General features: G+C 43.0%; 1 protein-coding gene and 1 pseudogene across 1 annotated transcript; both read left to right on the forward strand.

Moving 5' to 3' along the window:
• The first annotated feature begins 744 nt into the window (after positions 1-744).
• Positions 745-1,244, forward strand: LOC122010258 (annotated as a pseudogene).
• A 12,536-nt stretch (positions 1,245-13,780) lies between these two features.
• Positions 13,781-21,825, forward strand: LOC122034846 (uncharacterized protein At1g51745-like). The gene is made up of 3 exons (XM_042594213.1): positions 13,781-14,403; positions 18,165-19,195; positions 19,992-21,825. Exons 1-3 carry the CDS (start codon positions 14,207-14,209, stop codon positions 21,263-21,265), a joined length of 2,502 nt encoding a protein of 833 aa, XP_042450147.1. The 5' UTR covers positions 13,781-14,206; the 3' UTR covers positions 21,266-21,825.
• Positions 21,826-24,664: the final 2,839 nt, after the last annotated feature.

Raw genomic sequence — 24,664 nt, forward strand, 5'->3', positions numbered from 1 at the left:
GACTCACTCGGGGTGCTCGAATGGCTTCCGGGTGCCCCACCTTACTCAATTGTACAGTAGCATTGCATACGACCAATTCACAGCATATCAAAATTATTATATGATTTTAATATGGTGTCTAACTCCCGTACCCAACTGAGTATACAAGGTGCCCAAATATATATAAGAATTGTGAACTAGAGTTATGCACCATATCATTACTCTCTCTCTCTCTATCTCTCTCTCTCTCTCTCTATATATATATATATATATATATATATATAACGTTCTGATTTCATGGTCACGCTATTCAATGTTCTGATTTCATAAAAAATTTTACAAATCTTAGCCTCTATTTGGATGGAGTGATAAAAAGTTCATTAATGGAAGGAAAAGGAAGTGGAAGGAAAGGGAAATAAAGTATTTATGTTTCTCTTGTTTGGAAGGGAGGGAGGGTTAATAGGGAGGATAACAAAGGTTAAATATATAAAGTTACAAAAATAATCCGCATTTACTCTAGCTATGAATTCCGACGACTGCAACTTGTTTTCCCTTTCTTGATCTCTCCTTCTCTTAATTTTCTCATGTGATTTTGTTCCTCAATCTTCTCATGTGATTTTGTTATTAGATAGTGGAAGGTATGGTCAGGATGATCACGTAAGGAGCTTGGATGGCGACCGCTATGCACAATAAAATGTGCACCAACCTCCCTTTGCCTTCTCATCCATTTCCTCTGATCTCAAAGGTTGACTACAAATCAAGAAGATGGCGGCAGGTGGCGACCCGACGACAATGTCATTCTTGACAAACGTGGTGCAGGATGTGATCGAGTTGGGTGCAATGCTACTGAACTCATTGCTGTACACGGTGGACGACAACGAGTGGGTGGTACTATTTGGTTATTTCCCAGGAGTGTTGCTGGAGACAGATGGCGACAGTACCCATTTCATCATCCCTGGTTGCAAAAGCCCTTCATCTTCGACATTTGAACCCATCTGCATTCCGACACCAAGAATATGCATATGGTTAACCTCACTCTCCGCCTCCTCTCTCACCCCGATGTCCCACACTTGCCTACCGTCTTCACCTCCCTTGGCATGGAGTACAACGACAAGGTTCTCCCTTCCATAGGGAACGAGGTCCTTAAGTCCATTGTGGCCCAGTTCAATGACAATCAGTTGCTAATTGAGCGCCCCCATGTCTTTGCCCTTGTTCGAGAATCCCTCATCTGGCATGCGCGGGGCATCCACATAGTTCTTGACTGAGCTTAGATGCAACCTCCAAGTCCCCCTCAGAGGACATCGCCGGATCTGAGATCTCCGATGAGGACCTCAAGTTCTGGGACGCAGCGAGTTCGTCAAAGTCAACCAAGCAACCCTCGAAGGAGGGATAAAAATTAAACAAATTCTCTTTCCCTTCCTTACACCCCTATTCGGGGTGTAAGAAATTGCACCTATTCTCGAGCATGCAGGGGTAAAGCTTACCTTTCTTTCCCCTTCCCCTCCTTAACTCACTTCATCCCAAACAAAGGTAAATTATCCCCTTCCCTTTGTTTACCCTTCATTTCCCTTTCTTCACATCCTCCCTATAAGTACCCTAGAGTTTTGATGTGATCAATTAATCAAGTTAGGCTCAATGTATTTGATGTCTTACGTCTGAGTGTGTAGGGATTTAGGAAAATAAAAAGTCGAGTAGAAGATGCAACGGATGAGAAGGATGACATAGGAATCGAGTCGACGGACTCAGTACATTCGAGGGATAAGAAGTTGCGGAAGAGTATATCGGTAGAGTGAGAAGGACGCACACGGCACTTCCAAGGGATGAGAAATCAAAGTGGAAGACTGCTAGAGGAGAAAGCCGAAGTTGGATTTGGGTGAGCTCAACTCTGGAAGGTTGGAGGATTACCCAAGCGATCGGAGATGAAGCTACCGACCGGAGGAGGCGCCAAACGAGTCAGTAGATGGCTGACTGGTCCGGGCGCTTAGACCAACTAGTATGGGTGCCCGGACCATCTAGTCTGGGTGCTCAGGCTACCAAAGTGTTGAACAGGTACCTCGTCACAGTGGATCACTTTTCAGATCCACGTCAGCAATGGTCTAGGCACCCGGGCATGGTCCAGGCACCAGGACATGAAAAAATCTTATCTTCCAACCATTGCATGGAGAGTTTGCCTCGATGGAGGCGCTCGGATTACCATCCAAGCGCTCGGAATCCACCACGTCAATAACAAATAAACTTGATCAAAGCACTATAAATAGAGTCCTGGATCACTTAGTTTAACACAACACTTGTATTCAAATCTTGTATTTACTATTTTTATTTTCTGAACTACAAGTCGTTGTACTGGGTTTCTCTGCCTCTGATAATTTGCTTGAAGGAGTTCTAATAGTGCGTGCCATTTGTCTTAGATTAGCAACTTCTTTGGTTGCAAACCAAGTAAATCCGGTAGCCTCGTTTAATTTTTATGCAATTATTTCTATCTTACTAGTTAGTGTTTATTAATCAAAGTTGAAAAGTTTTGAGAATGATATTTTTATTATTTCAGGCAATTCAACCCCCTCTTGTCAGCCGCACTGGGACCTACAAGTGGTATTAGAGTGAGGATGCTTCAGAAGGACTAACCGTCAATTGAAGCATAGAATAAATGGTTGGAGCTAGCATCCATCCACCGAAGTTAGAGGGAGACTTCATGATTTAGAAGAAAAAGATGGAGATATTTTTCAAAATTGATTTTGAAATTCTGTTAACTATTGAATATAGATTTATAGCACCTAAAGATCAGCACGACAACGAAAAAGAAGAACACCTTTGAAGCAAGAAGGAGCAAGTCTACTTTATGACAAACAGCAAAGCAGAATTCCATCTGAGAGTTTTACCACCACAAGAAGTCAACCGGATCAGAGCCTACGCGTCATGTAAAGAACTCTGGAAGAAGTTTCTGGAGATGTACGAAGGGACCTCAGAAGCAAAACTCGCAAGACAGAATCTGCTCTGGAACCAATTTAGCAACCTCCAAATGGAAGAAGGTGAAATAGTCATACATCTACACTAAAGAATCTAGGAACTGATCACCGAACTCACGAATCTCTGAGAAATGGTGACAAATCGAGATTCATTAAGGTACACTTTAAATGCATTTTCAAAAACAACTGAGTGGGTATTCATAGTTGACTCCTTTTACATCTCTAAGGACCTCGAGGTTAGTACATTAGAAATTTTATTTTTTTACTTTTGAACTTCACGAATTGAGATGTGTAGGCTTACGAAGTAAAGAACAAAAGACAGCTCAAAAATCTAGCACCAAAAGCTAACTAAAAAGGTGAATCAAATTCAGACACATCATTCGACAAAGACAAAAGGGTCAATGACACGGGACGGGGGACCCCTTTGAGAGGAGCCAATGACACGTAGAGGTCAAAAGTCAAAAGGGTCAGCATAAGGTCCGGCCGATCGGAGAAGGGTTGGGTCAACCGGCCGAACGGGTCCGAGCGGAATCAAAGACAACCCAACGGGGAGCCGGGTTTCCGACGCTCGTGGTGAAAAGGGTCGCCGGGTCGAGCGGGTGGTCCGCTCGGCCGAGGCATAAAGCAACACGGGCAGGAATAATATCAGCCGAGCACCCGACCGGGAATCTCCCGGGTCGGGCCAACACCTACGCTAGGTCGGAAGTGATGTGCCTGTCGAGCGGCTGGACGCTCAGCGCGGGGAAAAAGGAAACAAGGACAAGGGGACATTGGGGAACATCTTCTGACAACAGGCATGTTCGACGACCAAGCCATACGCAGAATCCTACGACGGAAGGTTCTGCCGTCCCATCAGAGAGGTGCTCGGACTGTAGCAGTATGGTGTCAGGCATGCTCCTCTGGTAAGCCCATACTAAGGTATGGTAAAGGACACGTGTACGCCTCGGTAGGTGTGCATAAGCCTCCCCACAGCTCTATATAAGAACCCTCAGACTTCGCCGGAGGTACGCAATCCCTCATCTTTAGAGCCACTTCATCGTTTTCCTCTTGCCTGACTTGAGCGTCGGAGGGTCGTCGCCGGGAACCCCTTCCCGGCTCGACTTCCTTGCAGGTTCGCTAGAGATTCATTTAGCCAGTCGAAGACAACGGAGAGCACCACGTCCCCAGAGTCCATCGACTCAGCGCTCGGACAGGATCAAATTGGCGCCGTCTGTGGGAACGCACTTGAATCCGAGTAGAGAAGATGGAAGAGGCTGGAAGACCTCATACCGTGATGCTCTCTCAGGAGGAGCTCGACGCTCTAATTGAGGCCAGAGCAGCTAAACTCGTGGAGCAGCAGAAACAAAAGGCGCAAGCCGAGCGCCTAGAGCAACAGGCGACGTCAGCATCTGCAGACCGAGCGGCAGCAGAGTTCCGACCGGAGAATATCTCAACATGGGGCCGAGATAAAGATCCGGTCGGCATTCAAGGGGAAGCACCACTTGCCCCGATCCCTTTTCACCGAGCTTTTTTCCGTACACCCCCGGAATAATGCCAGCTAACCCTTATCGAGGATCTTCATCTGACGAGGCACCCAAGCGAGACCATAGAAAAGGCAAGGCGCCCCGAACGGACTCCTCACCCGAGAGCATCAATCGCCAGTTTTCAGAGGTCATCCTGCGAGATCCTCTACCAAAGCATTATGTGCCACCGGCGATCGGGGAATACAACGGAACTACCGACCCGGACGATCATCTGGGTAAGTTCGACAACACAGCTACCCTACATCAATACACAGATGGAGTGAAATGCCGGGTGTTCCTTACCACCCTCTCGGGATCGGCGCAACGATGGTTCCGGAGGCTGCCGGACGGATCCATCACTAGCTTTAAAGAGTTCCGGACGGACCGGCGACTATAAACCCCCCGGCCGGAAGACCGTCGAGCTCCGACGTTAAATATCGAGAGTCAGGCCGGCGACTATAAACCCCCTAGCCGGAAGACCGTCGAGCTCCGACGTTAAATATCGAGAGTCGGACTAGTGACTATAAACCCTTCGGCCGGAAGACCGTCGTGCTCCGACGTTAAATATCGAGAGTCGGACCGGCGACTATAAACCCTCCGGCCAGAAGACCGTCGAGCTTCGACGTTAAATATCGAGAGTCGAACCGGCGACTATAAACCCCCCGGCTAGAAGACCGTCGAGCTTCGACGTTAAATATCGAGAGTCGGACCGGCAACTATAAACCCTCCGGCCGGAAGACCGTCGAGCTCCGACGTTAAATATCGAGAGTCGGACGGACGACTATAAACCCCCCCCCCCCCCGGCTAGAAGACCGTCGAGCTCCGACGTTAAATATCGAGAGTCGGACCGACGACTATAAACCCCCCGACCGGAAGACCGTCGAGCTCCGACGTTAAATATCGAGAGTCGGACCGGCGACTATAAACCTATGGCCGGAAGACCGTCGAGCTCCGACGTTAAATATCGAGAGTTGAACCGGCGACTATAAACCCCCCGGCTAGAAGACCGTCGAGCTCCGACGTTAAATATCGAGAGTCGGACCGGCGACTATAAACCCTCCGGCCGGAAGACCGTCGAGCTCCGACGTTAAATATCGAGAGTCGGACCGGCGACTATAAATCCCCCGGCTAGAAGACCGTCGTGCTACGACGTTAAATATTGAGAGTCGGACCAGCGACTATAAACCCCCCGACCGGAAGACCGTCGAGCTCCGATGTTAAATATCGAGAGTCGGACCGGCGACTATAAACCCTCCGGCCGGAAGACCGTCGAGCTCCGATGTTAAATATCGAGAGTCGGACCGGCGACTATAAACCCCCCGATTAGAAGACCGTCGAGCTCCGACGTTAAATATCGAGAGTCGGACCGGCGACTATAAACCCCCCGGCCGGAAGACCGTCGAGCTCCGACGTTAAATATCGAGAGTCGGACCGGCGACTATAAACCCCTCGGCCGGAAGACCATCGAGCTCCGACGTTAAACCCGAGAGTCGGACCGGCGACTATAAACCCCCCGGCCGGAACGAAAGACGCTTGAAGAGGAGCGGCAAGGGAAAGTAGTGACAAGTCATATGCCACCTACGCCCGCTCGGGAGGCCTAGTTGGTCGAGTTGTGTATCATAGGCCCCGACTAATCACCCACAAGCATGCAAAGTAAAAACGAAGTTGCACAACACAGATAAATTTTTCATTGAAATCAGAGGAATCAAGGCCGAGCGGTCGAATTACAAAAAGGGAAGTTTGTGGCCGAACGACCGAATTACATAAAGACTTCTATCCCAGAAAATCATAAAGGTCCTTAGGGATGGTGCTAAGGAGCGCCGCATAGTCTTGGGTCGGGATGCTGGCGGAGTCAGGGAGCTGACCCTTGGACTTCAGATAGTCCGTCGTGGTGGTGATGGCAAGCTCAAAGGCAGTATACATCCGCTCGCACACTTTTTCTGAAAATTCGGTTGAGCGGATGTGCTTTAGCCTCAGGGCTGCGACTCGGCCGGACTCTCGTCGGCCAGCTGCTCCGTCAGCTCCTTAACCTGTTGCTCCAGGCCTTGAGCCTCGACGTTTTTCTTCTCCAGATCGGCGATGGCCGTCTTCTTCCGATCGGTGGCAAGACTTATTTTTCGATCGAGTGTCTTCACCTGTCTTTCAAGTTCTGCCAGAGTATAGGCCTGATCCGCCGTCTTCTTCCGTTCCACCTCCAACAAATCCTGGGCCTTCTTGAGCTCTTTCTGCAGCTCGACGTATGAGGGGCCTTGGGAGCTGGACGGGCCGCCCGAAGCCTTCAGTTTCTTTATCTCTTCTTCCGCCATAGCCAAGCGGTTGGAGACAGCGATCTCCTCCACCCATCTCTGGCATGAACAGGAATATTAATAGCCGATCGGAATTACGGCATAAAAAGTTCGGAAGAAAACACACTTACCCCAGTGGCCTGCTGCATATGGCTATTGGCCAAGTTACCGAGTGGAATCAAGGCAACCCGAGCCCTAGCATCGACCCACATCTCGGCAAGGGGCCCCTTTATAGTAATCATGTGCTCAGGCACAGTTGGCCGAGCGGACTCGGCCATAAGCTCCTCGGTAGGGAGATGCAGCGTGGACCTGATTTTACGACTCCGACCGGGAGTTGTATAAGCGGAAGCTGGTGAAGGATCAGAGGCCGGTGCAGAAAACTGGGACAAAATGGTCGAGCGTTGGACTCGACGGGGAGATGGCGGAAGGGCGCTGACAGGTACGGCCTCGAGGGGGTCCGCGGACGCGTCCAGTTGGGATGGGGTCCGATCGGATGAGATCGCCTCAACCGCTGGGGCTTTACCACAAGAATCGGCGGTGGTCCGTTCGGACGGCTGGACCGCGGAAGTGACCGATCGAAGTGGTGTCTCCGTTCGGCGCCTCTTTTGTCGGGGAGGGCGCTCTTCCTCCTGAGCGGAGCCTTCCTCCTAGATGGTTGGTCCCCTGCTGGGGGTGGCGCCTCTTGCCACATCCTGGGGAGAGGCTTGAGCGGCCGACTCCTCGTGGGTCTCGCTCTCCCCTTCGTGTGAGTCGACCGGCTCAATGCCAAGCAACTCTATCTCCTTGGCATCTACGGCCTCGAGCGCCGCCGCTTTCCTCTTCAAAATCCCAGCCATCACGGACTCCATGACAATGTCCGCTGCAAAGGAACAAGGAGAAAATCAGTTAGCAATCAAGGCGAATGCACAAGTAAAATTCTTACCGAACCTGCTCGGGAGGGGAGTCCGGATCAGACTCAGACCAAATATGTACATCACCCCTTCAAGTAAGAACTTATTAATGTCGAACTTCAGACCGGCTAGCATGTTGGCAGCGTGAAGATAGTCCGGTTGGGTCTTGAACCTCTTTAGCTCAGGGGAGGTTGGCGGTCCGACCTGCCACTAGGTTCGGAAAAGGGCCCGTTCAGGAAGACGAAGATAGAAGTAGTACTCTTTCCAATGTTTATTGGAAGAGGACAGTTTATTAAAGAAGACTAAACCGGGCCGAGCCTGGAACATGTAAGTACCCAGCTCGGACTGTTTAGGATAATAAAAATAGTAGAAAACCTCCAGTTGAAGGGGAATGTTGTGGATTCTGAACAAGACAACAACGCCACATAGAAGGAGAAAGGTGTTAGGGACTAAGCTTCTGAGCGGAATGCCAAAAAAATTACAGACTTCTACGATAAAGGGATGGAGTGGAAAGCGCAGACCGGCTATGAACTAGTCGCGAAAAAAACAGATAGCTCCGCGCGGCGGTCTGTGTGGCCGAGCGGAGGGGGAGGGTAAGATAAGTTCAAAGTCAGAGGGGATGTCAAAATTGTCCATCAGAATCTTGGCGTCGCTCCGATTAAAGCGCGACTCCATGGTGGTATACCACGGGCCGAGGGCTGGGTCTTGAGGTTGAGAAGAGCTGGCCATAAGCCGAGCAGGAAAAGGAGCAAGAGATGGACGAAAGGGCAAAAAGTTTAAGAGAGGGGACCGAATCGTAACCAGGAGACGAGAACGCGAAGAGAAGAAGAAAGCACGAGGAAAAACAAGAAATGAAAAGAAGATGGCAGAAGGACTTTACGGAAGCAGACGAAGATCGAAGGAAGAATGCGAGAGGTCGCCGGAAGAAGCAACAGCAGGATCACTGGAGCAGGAACGACAGGGAAAACTTCTGGGCACGCGAAAGCAGGAATGCGGCGGAGGAAGAAGGCGAGAGCTTTATAGGGTTGGGCCCGAACGGCCTCAACCGTCGGATGTAGGTCTCAAAAACCAAGGACTCTATCGAGCCATCCATTTCAAGCCGTTTCGGTCTCGTCGCCCGCGACGCAGTCGCCGTACGATGACGACAGCAGCGCCACGTGGCATTCGACCACTGGAGTGCATTTAATAAGCGTCTTCACAAGGCACAAAGCGCATGCCTGGCCTTAATGTCAAAGATTGGCGCAAATTTCGAAGAGATCCGAGGAATGTTGGTGTTGACTGACGTCATAGCTACCCCCGTGGGGGTCGAACGGAGGATAGTTGCATAGAGACGTTGCTCGGCGTAACTGACGGTCCAGTCAGTCGGACTAATCGCCTCCTTCGACTAGACTTGAAGGGGAGGCAAGTGATCCGGCGGTAAGGACAGGGGACCCCCTTTGAGGGGAGCCAATGACACGTAGAGGTCAAAAGTCAAAAGGGTCAGCATGAGGTCCGACCGATCGGAGAAGGGTTGGGTCGACCGGCCGAACGGGTCTGAGCAGAATCAAAGACAACCCGACGGGGAGTCGGGTTTCCGACGCTCGTGATGAAAAGGGTCGCCGGGCCGAGCGGGTGGTTCGCTCGGCCGAGGCATAGAGCAACACGGGCAGGAACAATATCAGCCGAGCACCCGACCGAGAATCTCCCCAGTCGGGCCAACACCTATGCCAGGTCGGAAGTGATGTGCCTGTCGAGCGGCTGGACGCTCAGCGCGGGGAAAAAGGAAACAATGACAAGGGGACATTGGGGAACATCTTCTGATAACAGGCATGTTCAACGACCAAGCCATACGCAGAATCCTACGACGGAAGGTTCTGCCGTCCCATCAGAGAGGTGCTCGGACTGTAGCAGTATGGTGTCAGGCATGCTCCTCTGGTAAGCCCATACTAAGGTATGGTAAAGGACACGTGTACGCCTCGGTAGGTGTGCATAAGCCTCCCCACAACTCTATATAAGAGCCCTCAGACTTCGCCGGAGGTACGCAATCCCTCATCTTTGGAGCCACTTCATCGTTTTCCTCTTGCCTGACTTAAGCGTCGGAGGGTCGTCACCGGGAACCCCTTCCTGGCTCGACTTCCTTGCAGGTTTGCTGGAGATTCGTTCAGCCAGTCGAAGACAGCGGAGAGCACCACGTCCGCAGAGTCCATCGACTCAGCACTCGGACAGGATCACGTTTCACTGTGAATTTTTTTTTTAGAATTTTGCAATGATTAAAAGTACTTTTAAAAAAAATCAAAAACTAGTTTTTAAATCAAAATTATTTTTTAAAAAACTAATTTTTAAATCATATAAAATTAATTTCCATACTTTTTTTTAAAGTTAGTCACTATTTATGTAACCCTTAGAAATTTTCCTAATTTTTTTTGATGATTGTCCCTATTTTTAATATGATCAAAGGGGGAGAAATAAGATTAAGTCTAGGGGGAGGAATATCTTTTTCCAATTTATTACATTTCATTTAATTTTGCATACTTATGTATTTTTACTATTATTTCACTGTTTTGGTTTAATTCTAACTTAACTTGGGTCGATTCACATAAAAAAAAGGAAGAGACTGCAAGTACCCAGAGGGTTTGATGTGATTAACCAAGTCAAATTAGACTCTGTATTTTTGATGTCTTGTATTTAAGTGTGCAGGAACTTAGGAATGTAAAAAGTCGAGCGAAAGACGCAGCAGACGAGAATGATGACATAGGAATCGAGTCGACAGACTGAGTGCATCTGAGGGATGAGAAGCTATGGAAGAGTACACACGTGGAGCGAGAAGGATGTGTGCGGCACTTCTGAGAGACGTGAAGCCGGAGAGAAAAACTGTTCGAGGAGAAGGCCAGAATTGGCTTTGGGTGAGCTCAACTCTGGAAGGCCGGAGGATCACCCAAGCGATCGAAAATGAAGTCAGCGACCGAAGAACGCACCGGATTAGTCAGCAGATGGCTGACTAGTTCGGGCACTCGGACCAACTAGTTCGAGGGCCCGCACCATCCGGGCGCTCGGACCATCTAGTCTGGGCGTCCGGACCATCAGGGTGCTGAACAGACTCCTCGCCGTAGTGGATCACTTTTTGAGTTCATGTCAGCAACGGTCTAGGCTCTCAAACATGAAAAAAAATCAATCTTCCAATCATTGTGAAGTCGTTACGTGAAGATAGAGTTTGCCTCGCTGGATGCGCCCAGATCACCATCCAGGTGTCCAGAGTCTGTCACGCTAAAAACGGATAAACTTGACCAAAGCACTATAAATAGAGTCTTGGTTCACTTAATTTAAACACAATACTTGTATTCAAATTTTTTGTTTACTGTTTTCATTTTCTAAGCTGTAAGTCATTGTACGGGGCTTCTTTGCCTTCAAGAATTTGCTCGAAGAAGGAGTTCTGATAGTATGTGTCATTTGTCTTGGATTAGCAACTTTGTCGATTGCAAACTAAGTAAATCTGGTAGCCTCGATTAATTTTTATGCAATTTATTTCTATCTTACTAGCAAGTCTTTATTAATCAAAGTCAAAAGTTTTTAAGAAGGATATTTTTATTATTTAAGACAATTCATCCCCTTTTTACCAGCCACACCAGGATCTACACTCTCAAACAGAGGCTTAGAGTTTCCCTAACCGATGACAAGAATGGAGCAATAAGACAAAACGAAAGGACTGAAGTGGGTGATGGTTTGTTCGATCCTACCCTTACGGGTAGTGCCTGAACCCATGCAGTTTTTTTTGTTTATTTTTTTTAATCTTCCGGCTATGCTAATAAAATTTTATTTTTAGGGTTTAGAGGTTGGATTATAGTATTAAGTACAAAAAAAATTCAAATCAAAAATTTTTTTGGATGTGCACGGAGTGTGCAACGTAAGGTCCTTAGGATATTATTTCTTATATGATTTTTTTTTATTTGTTTTTTTTTTTGTATTTAATATTATAACCTAGCCCTTAAATTTTAAAGGAAAAAATTGTATTAACATAACTGGAAGCTTAAAAAAAATGGAAACCATATAAGTTCAAGCACTATCCGTAAGGATAGGATCGAACGAACTAGTTGATGTTGTAAAACTAGGCGGAAAGGGGAGAGTAAAATTTATCGATCATTCATTTTCATTAGTTTCCTCTTTTCTCCTCTATCCAAGTAAAATTTTTTTTCTTGATCTCTTTTGGTTCCCTGCCTCCAATCTCTCCAATGTTTTTTTTTCATCCATTCAGTTCTTATGTTCCAATTAATTTTCGAGTAAACCGGTTTGATTTCACAAAATTTTTCATTGGCCATTATAGTAAATCTAAAAAAAGTAGGTGGCCTATGGAGAAACCCAATATCACTAGTGGTTTGAACTCAATGGGTATTCAGAAATGTTCAATGTGGGATTCGAACCCTCACTACATAGGAATGAGCTTCACTGCTTACCTTTGCGTTCGGAAATGCCCAATGTGAGATTATAACCCTCACTGTATGGAAACAAGCCTCATTGCTTTACTACAACACCGTACCCCTAGGAGCTTCCCTCCTATCTCTTTTTTATATATATATAATCCAGATATTCAGATCTTACGATCCGATCAATTCTAAGGTACGTAAATCCAAAAGTCCAGCGGTCCCAATGGTTTGAACGTAGGAGGTGACTTTCTTGCACTCCTTGGACTTCGAACTCTAGGTGCATGGGGAGCTCCAACATATCCATCATGTATCAGTTATTATTCCAAAGGCTAGTAGTCATCCGTGATTTACTTCCTCCGTATTGGTCTTGGGACATATTAGCGAGGGTGTTGGGGGCGAGCGTAGTCGCCTTTTGCCACCATAGGGAGGCCCAACATATGCTTACCACTGCACCATAGCCCGCAATTCTCTCTTGTCTTCTTTTTTTAGTTGGTATCAGGTATCCAGCTTACGTCGACTAATTCTAGGGTGAATGGTCCGACCCCACGGATGTTTTCCACATTACTCACTAGGATAAATCGTGAAGCACTCGTAGTAAACAACCCATTAGCCAACGTTCTTAAGTCAATTGTTCATTAATGAAAATTTATCCGTTAATTCATCGAAGTTGAGACTCGATCCTTAGATGCCTAAGAAACTGAGAAGGTGCTCTGCTATTGCATCATCCTCCGGGGGCTCTATCTTCTATGTTGGCAAAAGATGAAGTCGTCATCTTAGCAGTCGCTCCAGGATGTTCTCACACACTTTGGAAGGGATAAATTATGGGGGCTTATTTAGCCTTAGCCGAGCGGCCTTCCTATACTGGTATTTACAGGATCTAGACAACCCACACACTCTCTCCTATCTTCTATTGTGGTAAAAAGGTGATAACTCTTACCTCTGGGCCCCTCCAAGACCGTTGCAAATACATTGATGGGAGTAAATTACGGGAGCTATTCAACTAGCTGAGCGATGTCCTAGGTGAGGGATCCTAGCATCGGATAAACCTTGCAATTCGAACTTGAGACCTATTGTGATAACTCCTCACTCAAGTACCAACTCGGCTATACCCGTGGGGGCACTCTCTCCTATCTTCTTTTGGGGCCAAAGATGATGTCGCTCACCTCAAATGGCTCAGTGTCACCGCCCTCACGATAAGATACATATAGGTAAATCACAAAAAATATTTTACCCTAACGCAACAGTCTTAGAAAGAGGTTAGACATTTAATAAAATATTTTACATTCGCTAAAAATTAACCTCAAGTATTTTACTTTAGCACAACTATTCTTTATATAAGAGAGATTAGATATCTAATAAAATATTTTATATATATTAAAAATTAACCCATATAAATCGGAACAAACACTGATACATGGGCGACTCTCTCTCATCATTCGATCTATTATCGTCAGTTTTCTGATTAAATACATATAGATAGACAAATTATAAGAGACTTCATCCCCACCCTAACAGCACATGCATGACCCTCTATTTGCAATTTGCTCCGCGGAGTGGAGCTTGTTTGGCGTGTGGGGTTGGTGCACTAATAGTAAATAATTATTTGGTCTAGGATGATTTATAACCTAAAATTAAATTTTTATTATTAAAAATAATTTAATTGAATAAATAATTATTTTATATCACCTACATATAGAAATATCTCTTTATTATGTCGAAGCTTATTTTGTGGCTATTTCATGATCATGTCATGTCTCCGGGAGTCGTCGTCACCGTCTTCCTCCATTTACTATTTTGAATTACAACTGTAAATTCTATTCCTCCTGTCTTATTCTTCTTCGTCTCATTCCTCTGCGGTGTGAGCGAAAACGAGATGAGAAGAAAGGGGCGAGCGACACACCGATTCATCCGCGGCGCGAGGACGGCCGCCGTGCAGGTGGTGGCTGGCGAGATCTCGGGGAAACCCTAAGGAGCGAAGGTCCCTGCGGAGGAAACAAGGATCAGATCTCGTCCATATGAGAGGAAACTCACGTTGGAGCTCGTCTATTCTTGATTGGATCTGTAAAATTCGTGTCCTGCCGTTGGGATCATCGGTGACATTGGCCGCCCGACCCTTGCCGCGGTGGCTCCGCTTTCTAGGGCTCCGTTCAGTTCCGCTGGACCGGGCTTAGGGTGCTAAAGAGCTGGGCTATGGGGGTTTCAGAGGGTGGGGATGGAGGAGGGATGGGCGTCGATTGCCGCGTTGGGACGATTGTTTGGGTGCGACGTAGGAACGGGTCCTGGTGGCCGGGGAGGATTCTTGGGCAAGAAGAGTTGTCGGCATCGCATCTCATGTCCCCGCGGTCGGGGACGCCAGTCAAGCTCCTGGGTAGGGAGGATGCCAGCGTGTAAGATCTCTGATTTACCTGTTATTTTTCAACTTATATTGCAAACTCTTTATTTTTTATACCATTGTTGATGCATACGGGGCTCGCATTTTTTTTTCTTCTCGGAAATAGTAATTTTATTTTGCTCGAGTTCCATCTCATGCTTTTTCTGACGTGACTTTGTTTTTGAGGGTGTTTTCCCCGTTTGAACTAATAAGAATCGAGGTAGTGGCTGCCCTAAGCGTTGAATGCTCGTAGTTAAATAAACATTTATGGCCCCAGGAGTTGAAATGTGGAATTGCAACCTTTCCTGATATCTAGTTTTATTCGAACATAGTTTATTCTCTATAGAACAATAATATGCTATGGCTAGATTATTGTTGAAAAAACAACCTTGAGGATTGAGGTTAATTGAGGCGTAGGATTTGGTACTGGAACTATTTGATTGGAAACTGAGAAGTATACATTAAATTGTCAAAACCTGTGCAAAGAAGAGATAATTATATACCATCTAAAACTTTTATTCTGTGCTGTTGGCGGTTGCATACACATAAATATACATTTACATTTTTCTCGATGAAGGATAACTTCAGTCTGGGTGGCTTCCAGTTCTGATTGTTTTGATGTATTTTAGAAGAGCACAACAATTTGGATTGAGATGAAATTTTGTTCATGGTTTTCTCCATGAAGACTCTATTTAACAAGACAAGACACCACAAAACTTGATCTTGGATGATAGCTTCGATCATTTTGTTTGTAGGAGAATGATTATACTTTTCAGAACTATTTGTGTGGAACCACTGTCCTCGTAGATTCATTATTCAAAATTTTGTGGTACTGCCTTTATAAAGGGTTTTCAGTTGTTTTAATCCAATGCATTTGTTACCAGTCCTACAATCTAATTTCGTTCATACTATCCTCTATTTTTACCGGGTCAGTAACATGTAAAATCTTCTTCCCCCCTTCTTATACTGTGATAACTTCAAGTGCTAATACAAACACTTATTTGAATGAGGGAGCCTGAGGATTGGATTGTAGTATTGGAGAGGATTGACCTTATAACTAATAAAAAAATGAAACTGTATTTTGTGAACGTTGAATATCTACTATTATGACAATAGTTTAAAGTTTTGTGTAATTCTAATATTATAAAACATAATTAAATTTTTTCACATAATATATGAATAATGTACTATCAGCTAGAAGGTGTTGTATTATTAGGGCTGTAAACGAGCCGAGCCGAGCCGAGCCGAGCTTTGGGGTGTTTAGGCTTGTTTGATAAGGTAATTGAGCTGAGCTGAGTTTAAAATGAACCAAGCCTTTGAAATGATTGTTCAAGCTTGACTTGATTTATTTTTTATAAGCTTGAGCTTGTTTGAAGCTTAGCTTGAGCTTGGTTCGTTTAGATGTTATCGAGCTCTCAATTCGAGCTTAGTTCGTTTAGATGTTATCGAGCTTTCAATTCAAGCTTGTTTGATTGTTTGAAACTTTTAGCGGTTTGATTGGTTATTGAGTTTGATAATTCAAACTTATTTGTTTATTTTATTTTATTTTATTGTTTATTTAGCATATTGATATTGTTCACGAACATCATTCACAAACGCTGTTCACGAACGTTAACGAGTTGAACACATATGTGTTCAAGCTTGTTTGTTTAGTTTAACAAGCTGTTCAAGCTTGTTTTTTTAATTGATGTTATGTATATTGAACGAACATAAACAAGCTCTTACCAAGCCGAACACTAAGCTTGTTCACGAATGCTTGATTCATTTATAGCCCTATGTATCATTAAGAAATTATGTTATTTATATATAGTAGGATAATATCCATTTAGCCAACCTCACATACTTGGATCCGTGACTTGTTGTTGTAAATGGTGACCCTTATACGATGGATGACTAAGATGAAACTTAAAAAAGATTCTTCTGTTTGGAAGTTAAAAATGTTCTTGTATAATCGAAATTTTCATAGATGATGATATGAAATGATGGCAATACCAAGCTTTAAATTGTTTATGTCAAAGCAAGTATATTCAATATATTCAAGAATGCCAACATTGAGATCCTATAGGCCCAGATTATAGGATTTTATACCCTTGCCCAATTAACTAATAATCTAATAAAACCACAAATATTTCACTTAAATTCATCTATTAGCATGTGGTGAATTAACCAATTAAAAAAATCATCATCATATTGAAGTTTCTAAATTATTGCTTGTTCACTAAATATCAATGCCAACATTGAGATCCTATAGGCCCAGATTATAGGATTTTATATCCTTGCCCAATTAACTAATAATTTAATAAAGCCACAAATATTTCACTTAAACTCATCTATTAGCATGTGGTGAATTAACCAATTAAAAAAATCACCAGCATATTGGAGTTTCTAAATTATTGCTTATTCACTAAATATCATGTTATCCAAACTGATCAGTTTCATTCTCATCGGAATTAATTACTGGATACTAGAATTTCAAACTATCCAGAGGTTGCTGTGCAAAAGTTCAAAGTTCTCGAAAGTTCTTGCTTCCTCTTTGTCTCTCTTTTGTCAATGGCTAGATCATAGATTGACAGAGTAAACATTAAGGCACCATCTGCTATCAAAAACATGCATACAAAAGGCCAAACAATGGATATAGAAGAAGAAATTTGATATTGAATGCACTTATAATTTAGTGCCTTGTGCTTGAAGCGCCTTTTATTCACACTGTTCACTATTAATTGGAACAATGGTATATAAATGATTTACTTAAAACAATTTGCAGTGCTATCTTCTTCAACCGAACAACCAAATTTGTGGTTAATATTAACAACCTGCTAGATCTTTGCTATCTTGATTGGATCTTCAATTCAATCATTGGGGTCGAGTTCTTTTTAATGTTGTAGAATTATGCAACAATATTTATGATTTTTTATTTAATCAATATCTCTTGATTATGAGGGCTTGGTGTGTTGTTTCTATACTGCCTCTATTCTTTGTTTTTCCTCCTTACTCTCTTCCTCCTCTATGTGTTCCTGTATATTGTCCTGTGTTAGAGAAGTTACTAAAAATTTCTAGCTTGCATTCCAAAATTTGTTTCCATTTTAGGCTACATTATAATCCATAAGGTTTCTTATGTTGAGTTGGGCATGTCCAAGTTCTAATACAATTCATTCCATCATGCTAAATCTAATTTCAATCATCTAGTGTACAATGAATATGCTATAAAAGTGTTTAGTTTGACCAATGTGCTTTCTTCCTATTGAAAAAGGACCTGACCTTTGAAAAGTTCGTCTTGAGGTCTAAAAGACTTGCATTAAAAAACTCATAGACACTGTAGCTTATTGTAAGCTCAGTACTATTCAGAATTGTTTATACCATTAGCTTCTATTTTTTTCCCCTTTTGTTTGTTTGTGAGGAGTTGGAGGAGGAGCCAGCAGTTAATAAATGTATATCCATATTATAGCTGAAGGTGGAACTTGAACCAAGACCTTGACAACAACTTCCAAAGGTATTCCCAATTGACCAAAGCTAGCACCTGGCCTCATCTTCATCAATGGCACTGTGTAAAGCTGGAAATGCTTCTAAAGTCTTTAGATGAACCTCTCAACAGTTTTCTTATTCATGACTAGATGCCTGGTATACATTTTTGCCTTTTGGTATCAGTTCACATCTCGGAGAAAATAATTACTGGTCTCATATAAACCTAGGTTTATATTGCATTTTGTTTATTTGGTTGTATCTCTAATCTCTTGTATTGGTATTCAGTAGTGATATTTACCATTAACCTACTTGCAGTGACTGGTACAATCTGGAAAAATCTAAGCGTGTTAAGGAATTTCGCTGTGGGGAGTTTGATGCCTGCATTGAGAAGGCTGAAGCTTCACTTGGAGTACCTATAAAGAAAAGGGAAAAATATGCCCGCCGAGAAGATGCTATTCTTCATGCTCTTGAACTTGAGAGAAAGCAGCTTGAGCTAAAGCAACCAAAACAAGCCATCATCTCAAATGGAATTACCAATAAGCCTTTAGTTACAATGAAAAGAGAGTTTAGTAACTTGCCATCTGCTGATACATTTGTCAGACATGATGAATTGTCATTCCAAAGCGATTGCGCCTTTCAAAAGGCTCCACTTATTAAAAAACCAGGTTTGTTATTTGAAGAAAATGTGAGCAACTGTATGATTTCAAATGATGCAAAAAACAATAAGCCAGTAGGAAATACTTCTGGAGCTGTTCCTCAAATGAGAGGACTCCAGGATTTTGGCTTTCCAATTGCTCGAAAGAAAAGGATTCCCCAGTCTGAGTCTTTGTTGACTAGCACCAAATTTGTTGAGAATGATTTGGACACTTTTGTAGGTTTTGATGATATAGTTGGAGGTAGAGGTCATGCCAATGGAGGTAAAAGTAATTTGGCAATCAAAAATAAAAGGTCACATGGTGGATTTTCTGAAGAATCTTCAATTAAAAAACGTGACAGACGTCGTCCGCTTGTTCAAGTTTTACAAACTAGTGCAAAGATACAAGCTCCTCATTGTTCTAATCTGGATGGTTATCCTCATGATTTCTCATTGAAAGAGAAGCAAGACCATATGGGTGTTTGCCAGGCAAAACGAAGTAGCTACATCTATCTTTCTGCTGATTCAATTGTCTCACAGGATGATAAAAGTAATTCTTCTGAAGAAACACGATCGTTGTCAGACCAGTGTGGTTTCAATCAACCTGGTTCAATGGCAGAAAGATGCTCGACTTCTGAGATGAGTGAGACAAATGATTATGATACTCCTAGGAATTACTTGGACACTGAGATGGAGGAACAAATCTCAGGAGGTATTGCTCTTAAATAGTATAATCTTTTAGCTTGATCAGCATCATCATTGGCACATTTTTAGGTCTCAAAGTTTGGTATGTCTAATTTTTGTTTGCTTTTGTGTTAGTTCATTTGACTAATAGCAAAACCAGTTTAATTTAGCATGACTTTATGTAATATTTGCTTGTGTTGCAAATGTAACCACAATATGGGCCAAGTGCTTATACAACTGTATTTTTCATATGGGTAGATGATTACAGTTCTGTGAACTAGTAGTTTAGACTATTTGTTCATTAGCAGCTGAAACCTTTGCACTTTAGTCAATGGATGATGAACACCGTTTCAAAGCTTTTGCAGTACTTTATAATAATAATAAGCACATTTCGAAGCTAGTAAATGATGCTTTAGAATTGTATAAAGTAAACACTAACATGACATCCTTGCTGAATGAGTTATTTTTGAGCCAAACAACTTTAGCTATTGAATATAAGTGAGAATTTCATCCAGCTGGGAAAAATTAAGCATATATATTGGTTAGTTCTTTTTGATTGTGCATGTCAAACCTTGTTAAATGTTTCAGGCAAACAAGAGCTTAATCCTGCTTTCTGATTTGTGCCAATTTTGAATAATATTAGGGAGCTAACCATAACTTCAAAATTGATCTATAGAATTGGATGATGCTTTCTTGCATAATTATATAGACAACATAAATTTTGGTATGATGAAAGGTGTTTGTGCAATTTGCTTAGGCGAGCATATAGTTTCTGATCTTGATCTTCATTTCAGTTTTCATTAATTACTTTGGTTTGGTTTCAGATATTGGTGGATCCCTTGGATCAAATTGTGACCCTTCTCGACATCATGTTTCAGATGAATTTGAAGAGATAGGCAATGATGAAGTGCCTTCTTCTAGCAACATTTCCACCCTTCATCCTTTTGAACAACCTGCAAATACTTCTGCTGGGGTGGGAATCTCTAAATGGCATATAAAAGGTAAACGCAACCACCGTAGTGTAGTTAAAATGCCAATTGATGGCAAGATCTGCATTGCTAGTTCAGATAAATGGGATTGTTCTACGAGGGAAACAGCTAATGTAATCAGGTATACTAGTTCGAAAATGGAGATGGAACGTTGCCCACAAAAGGCCTTAGATCAAGGTTTGGTTGGTGAGGATTTCCTTAACAAGCATGATGACTACAGAAAACAAAGACATAAACTAGCCTCTAAAGCAGCTAGGGATCTTAGGAGAAGCCATATTGGTTTCAATAATTTAGAAAGTGATTCTCATTTGATGTCAACATCTGCCTGGGAGGCTGATGAGCCACCTTATGGAGCTCGAGGCAAATATTGGGAAGAGTCTGATGAGTGCTATGATCCTGTTTATGCTGTTCATGCTATGAGAGGGATTGGAACCATTTTGTTTGATGTTGATCTGAGGGTTAAAGCTAGCTATCAAGGTGAGCGTGTTCCTTTGGTGTCTCTGATGAGTAGGTTGAATGCAAAAGCAATTGTAGGGCACCCCATTCAGATTGAGATCTTGGAAGATGATTCCACTGCTGAATATTTGTGTGTCAATCATGTCGGTCAAGATGAACATACAGCTGAGCAACCAGTTTGGAGGACAGCCAGAAGAACAGTTATGCAACGAGTTCCCCGTTCTAACCCAGTTGTCTCATCTCTGGAGGATGATGAAGCTGTGGGGTCTAGATATCAAAATGCATCTCCTTCCTTTGTATATCCAAATCGTACTGAGAATGTACCCAAGATAGCAAATAAGAAAGTTTCTCATCACCAGCAGCACCAATCATCATCAGGAAAAATTCAGAAAAGGTCCCATAAGAGACTAAGTTTGCCGAGCCAAAAAACTAGAACACTATCTTCTTTCACAGTTGATAAAAGATTTGGTGGTGGGGTTGTTAAGGCATTACATGGTAAAGGAAGCAACATGTTTAGTGGTTTGATAGAACCTGCTGGGCAAGTGCCTTCTGTTACATGTGTCCCCATGAAGATTGCATTTAGTAGAATTCTTGAAGCAATTGGAAGGCCATCAGCTTTGAGCAATCGTGTGAGAATAGCCATCCAGCAATAAGATGATAAATCATAGTTTGCAGTTATCCGCTCGAAGTTGTTGATACTCTACATGGCTTTACATTCCACGCTTCATGTAAAATACATGACTTCACATCCAAAGTGAATGCTTCAGGCAACTGATTTCATTGGATCAGTGATCGAGTCCGTCTGATCTGCTGATTGGTGCTGATCGTGTGTGTGTATATATATATCCTGTTAGGAAACTGGGGCAGTACCCTGGTTCTCATAGTCAGCAGCTCTTTAACAAGGACCAGGGTATAACCTGGTAGCCCGGAATACAAGTGTAATTTTTCCATTCAAGAATTCAACGTGGTTGGCTGACTTATTGTAAAGTGCTAACTGCTACCGCGACTGTGTTCTACCATTAGGAAATATACGTCACAAGTTTGATAAGGTATTGTAGAAGAGCCAGTGTCTGTAAGCTTTTTATGGATACAAAGCTTGTTATTTATTGTTCAATGTTGCAACAGTTTGGCGGGAGAGTACCAAGAATGCCATTCAGTTATTACTATGTATTTTAAAATTTTATTCGGTGCAACTGTTATTATTTTTCATCCATCCGACTGATGTTAAATTGGAATTTGTCAATGAGAGGTCTTCTGTTTGGTGTTCGTGCAACCTCTACAGAAAGGATTACGCTTTTAATTACATAATTGTGAAGTAATGCACAAGTGGACATTCTTACTGTTAAATATCAACTCCAACCCAAATAAAGGATAAAACTTATCCAATAAAAGATAAGAGTTATAGATAAGATTTGATATTTAATTATTTATTTTTCTAATAGATAAAGATGACGACTTGGTAAAAGATAAAATTAAATGTGTGGTCAAGAGTGTTTTTCTCATTTCATGGATAAGAATTAGAATTTCAATGGCTATGATTTAATTTAATTGAACGGTCAAGATTGTATGAAGAGTACTATAAATACTCTACCTTGTATTTAGTTTCATTCAATCAATCAAGTATCAATTTGTGAGTTAAAGTTTTTTGTTTTTCTTCTTTGTCTTAGAATTGTGAGTGATCCACAAAAAGGGTGTTGTAGTGTTGTTATTGTTAGTGTAAGACAAGTAATTTATTTACTTGTTTGTTGGTCCAATTTTCAACAATTGGTATCAGAGCCAGGTTAATCAGGGATTATTCTTGGTGGAGCTATCTTAGATTGTGAGGAGTTTTTATGCTTTACAAGTTTTTTTAATCAAACTTGTTTGGTATAATCAAAGCTTTTCGACGTGATGGGGGACCTTCAAGTAGTAGGAGGTATCAAGAAGCTCAACAACAAAAACTACAACACGTGGGCAACATGCATGGAGTCTTACCTACAAGGTCAAGATCTTTGGGAGGTTGTTGGTGGTAGTGAAGCTACGCAGCCGGCAGAAGACGCCAATGGCATTTTGCGAAAATGGAAGATTAAGGCAGGTAAAGCAATGTTTGCCTTAAAGATCACAATTGAAGAAGAAATGTTGGAGCACATCCGAGATGCCAAAACACCAAAGGAAGTGTGGGATATCTTTGCTACACTTTTTTCAAAGAAGAATGATACAAGATTGCAACTTCTGGAGAACGAGTTATTGTCAATAGCGCAATGTGACAAGACGATTGCCCAATACTTCCACAAGGTGAAGTTGATATGTCGCGAAATTTCAGAGCTAGATCCATCAGCTCCTATTGGGGAAGCAAGGATAAAAAGAATAATTATTCATGGTTTGAGGCCAGAATATCGAGGATTTATTGCTGTTATACAAGGATGGCCAACACAACCATCGCTTCTTGAATTTGAAAATTTACTTGCAGGTCAAGAAGCTATGGCTAAGCAAATGGGAGGACTCTCACTAAAAGATGAAGAAGCGCTCTACACCAACAAAAATAAAGGCAGCTTCAAACGGCACACTGGTGGATCTAAAAAGGATGGCGACAAAGGAAAAAGCTATCATGGGAATGGAGGCTCTCGTCCAGGGGGAGCCTCGAAGAATTATGGTGATCGTAAAAAATTTTCTGGCGAGTGCTACAATTGTGGGAAGGTGGGCCACCTGGCAAAAGATTGTTGGTCCAAGAAAAGGTTCGTTCAAAGCAACACGGCTACTTCCAATTCTAAAGAGAATAGCGAAGATGATTGGGATGCTGAAGCTTTGATGGCTACGGAGGAAAAAGACTTGGCTCTCACAACAACGTCAGAACAGATTGACTACAAAAATGATTGGATCGTGGATTCAGGCTGCTCAAATCATATGACGGGTGATAAAGAAAAATTGCAAAACTTATCTCAATACAAAGGAGCTCGTATGGTGGTTACAACCGACAACTCAAGAATCATGGATAACAAGCAATGGCTGTGGAAGAGGAAATCTTTAGAAAATAACATTGAGAAAGAGAGGACTCTAGAGTTAGAGAGATCCCTCGAAGAGTTAAAGGATCAACTTTCATTAGTTCGCATCGAGTCCAATACTAAAGATGATCTCTTGGCAAAACAAGCAAAAGTGTCGGAGGAAGCAATTGCAGGATGGCGAAAAGCCGAAGCCGAAGCCCTTTCTTTAAAGCAACAACTGGATGATGCTTTACTTCAGAAGAGAACTGCTGAACAAAGAGTAGCCGATAGAGATGTAGCATTAAAAGAATGCATGCAACAGCTTCATGTGACCAAGGAAGATCAGCAGTTCATTGTCAACAATGCCTCCTTGAAGATATCGAGAGAGCAGGAGAAGATTCGCACATTAGAACAGAGGTTAGCAGATACAAATCAGAAGCTCACCGAGTCGGTGGTTGAAATTAGCAACTTGAATAGAATTCTAGTGGTCAAAGAACAAATGCTCAAAGAAATGTGTGAGTCTAAATCGAATGTAGAAGCAAAGCTCACGGAAGAGATGAGTAGACTTGATTCATCTGAGAAACTCATTGCTTCGCTGAAGTATGAGCTATGCATGCTTCAGAAGGAGATTGAGATCAGAAACGAGGAGAGGGAATACAGCCATCGATCAGCAAATGCTGCTCATAGACAACACCTTGGGAGCATTAAGAAGATTGCTAAGCTAGAAACGGAGTGCCAACGATTGCGTATCATGGTCAGGAAGAGGCTGCCGGGACCAACAGCTTTAGCGAAAATGCGAAGCGAGGTTGAGTCCATTGAAACAAGGAAGAGAGCTTCGAGCTCCATGGCTGAAGATTTCCACTTAAAGGATACGGTTCTAGAGGACTGTTATGATCTATCAAGCAAGGGTGCTGTTGCTCTCGTCGATCGACTACGCACCACTGAAGACGAAAACAAGATTCTCAAAGAGTCACTGACCAACAAAAACAATGACCTACATCAACCAGTTGATTATGCAGTTCCAATATATTATGACAATCAATCGGCAATTCGTTTGGCGGAAAATCCGATTTTTCATGCAAGAACTAAACA

This window comes from Zingiber officinale, chromosome 1A (genome assembly GCF_018446385.1).
Source record: "Zingiber officinale cultivar Zhangliang chromosome 1A, Zo_v1.1, whole genome shotgun sequence".
NCBI classification, from domain to species: Eukaryota; Viridiplantae; Streptophyta; class Magnoliopsida; order Zingiberales; family Zingiberaceae; genus Zingiber; species Zingiber officinale.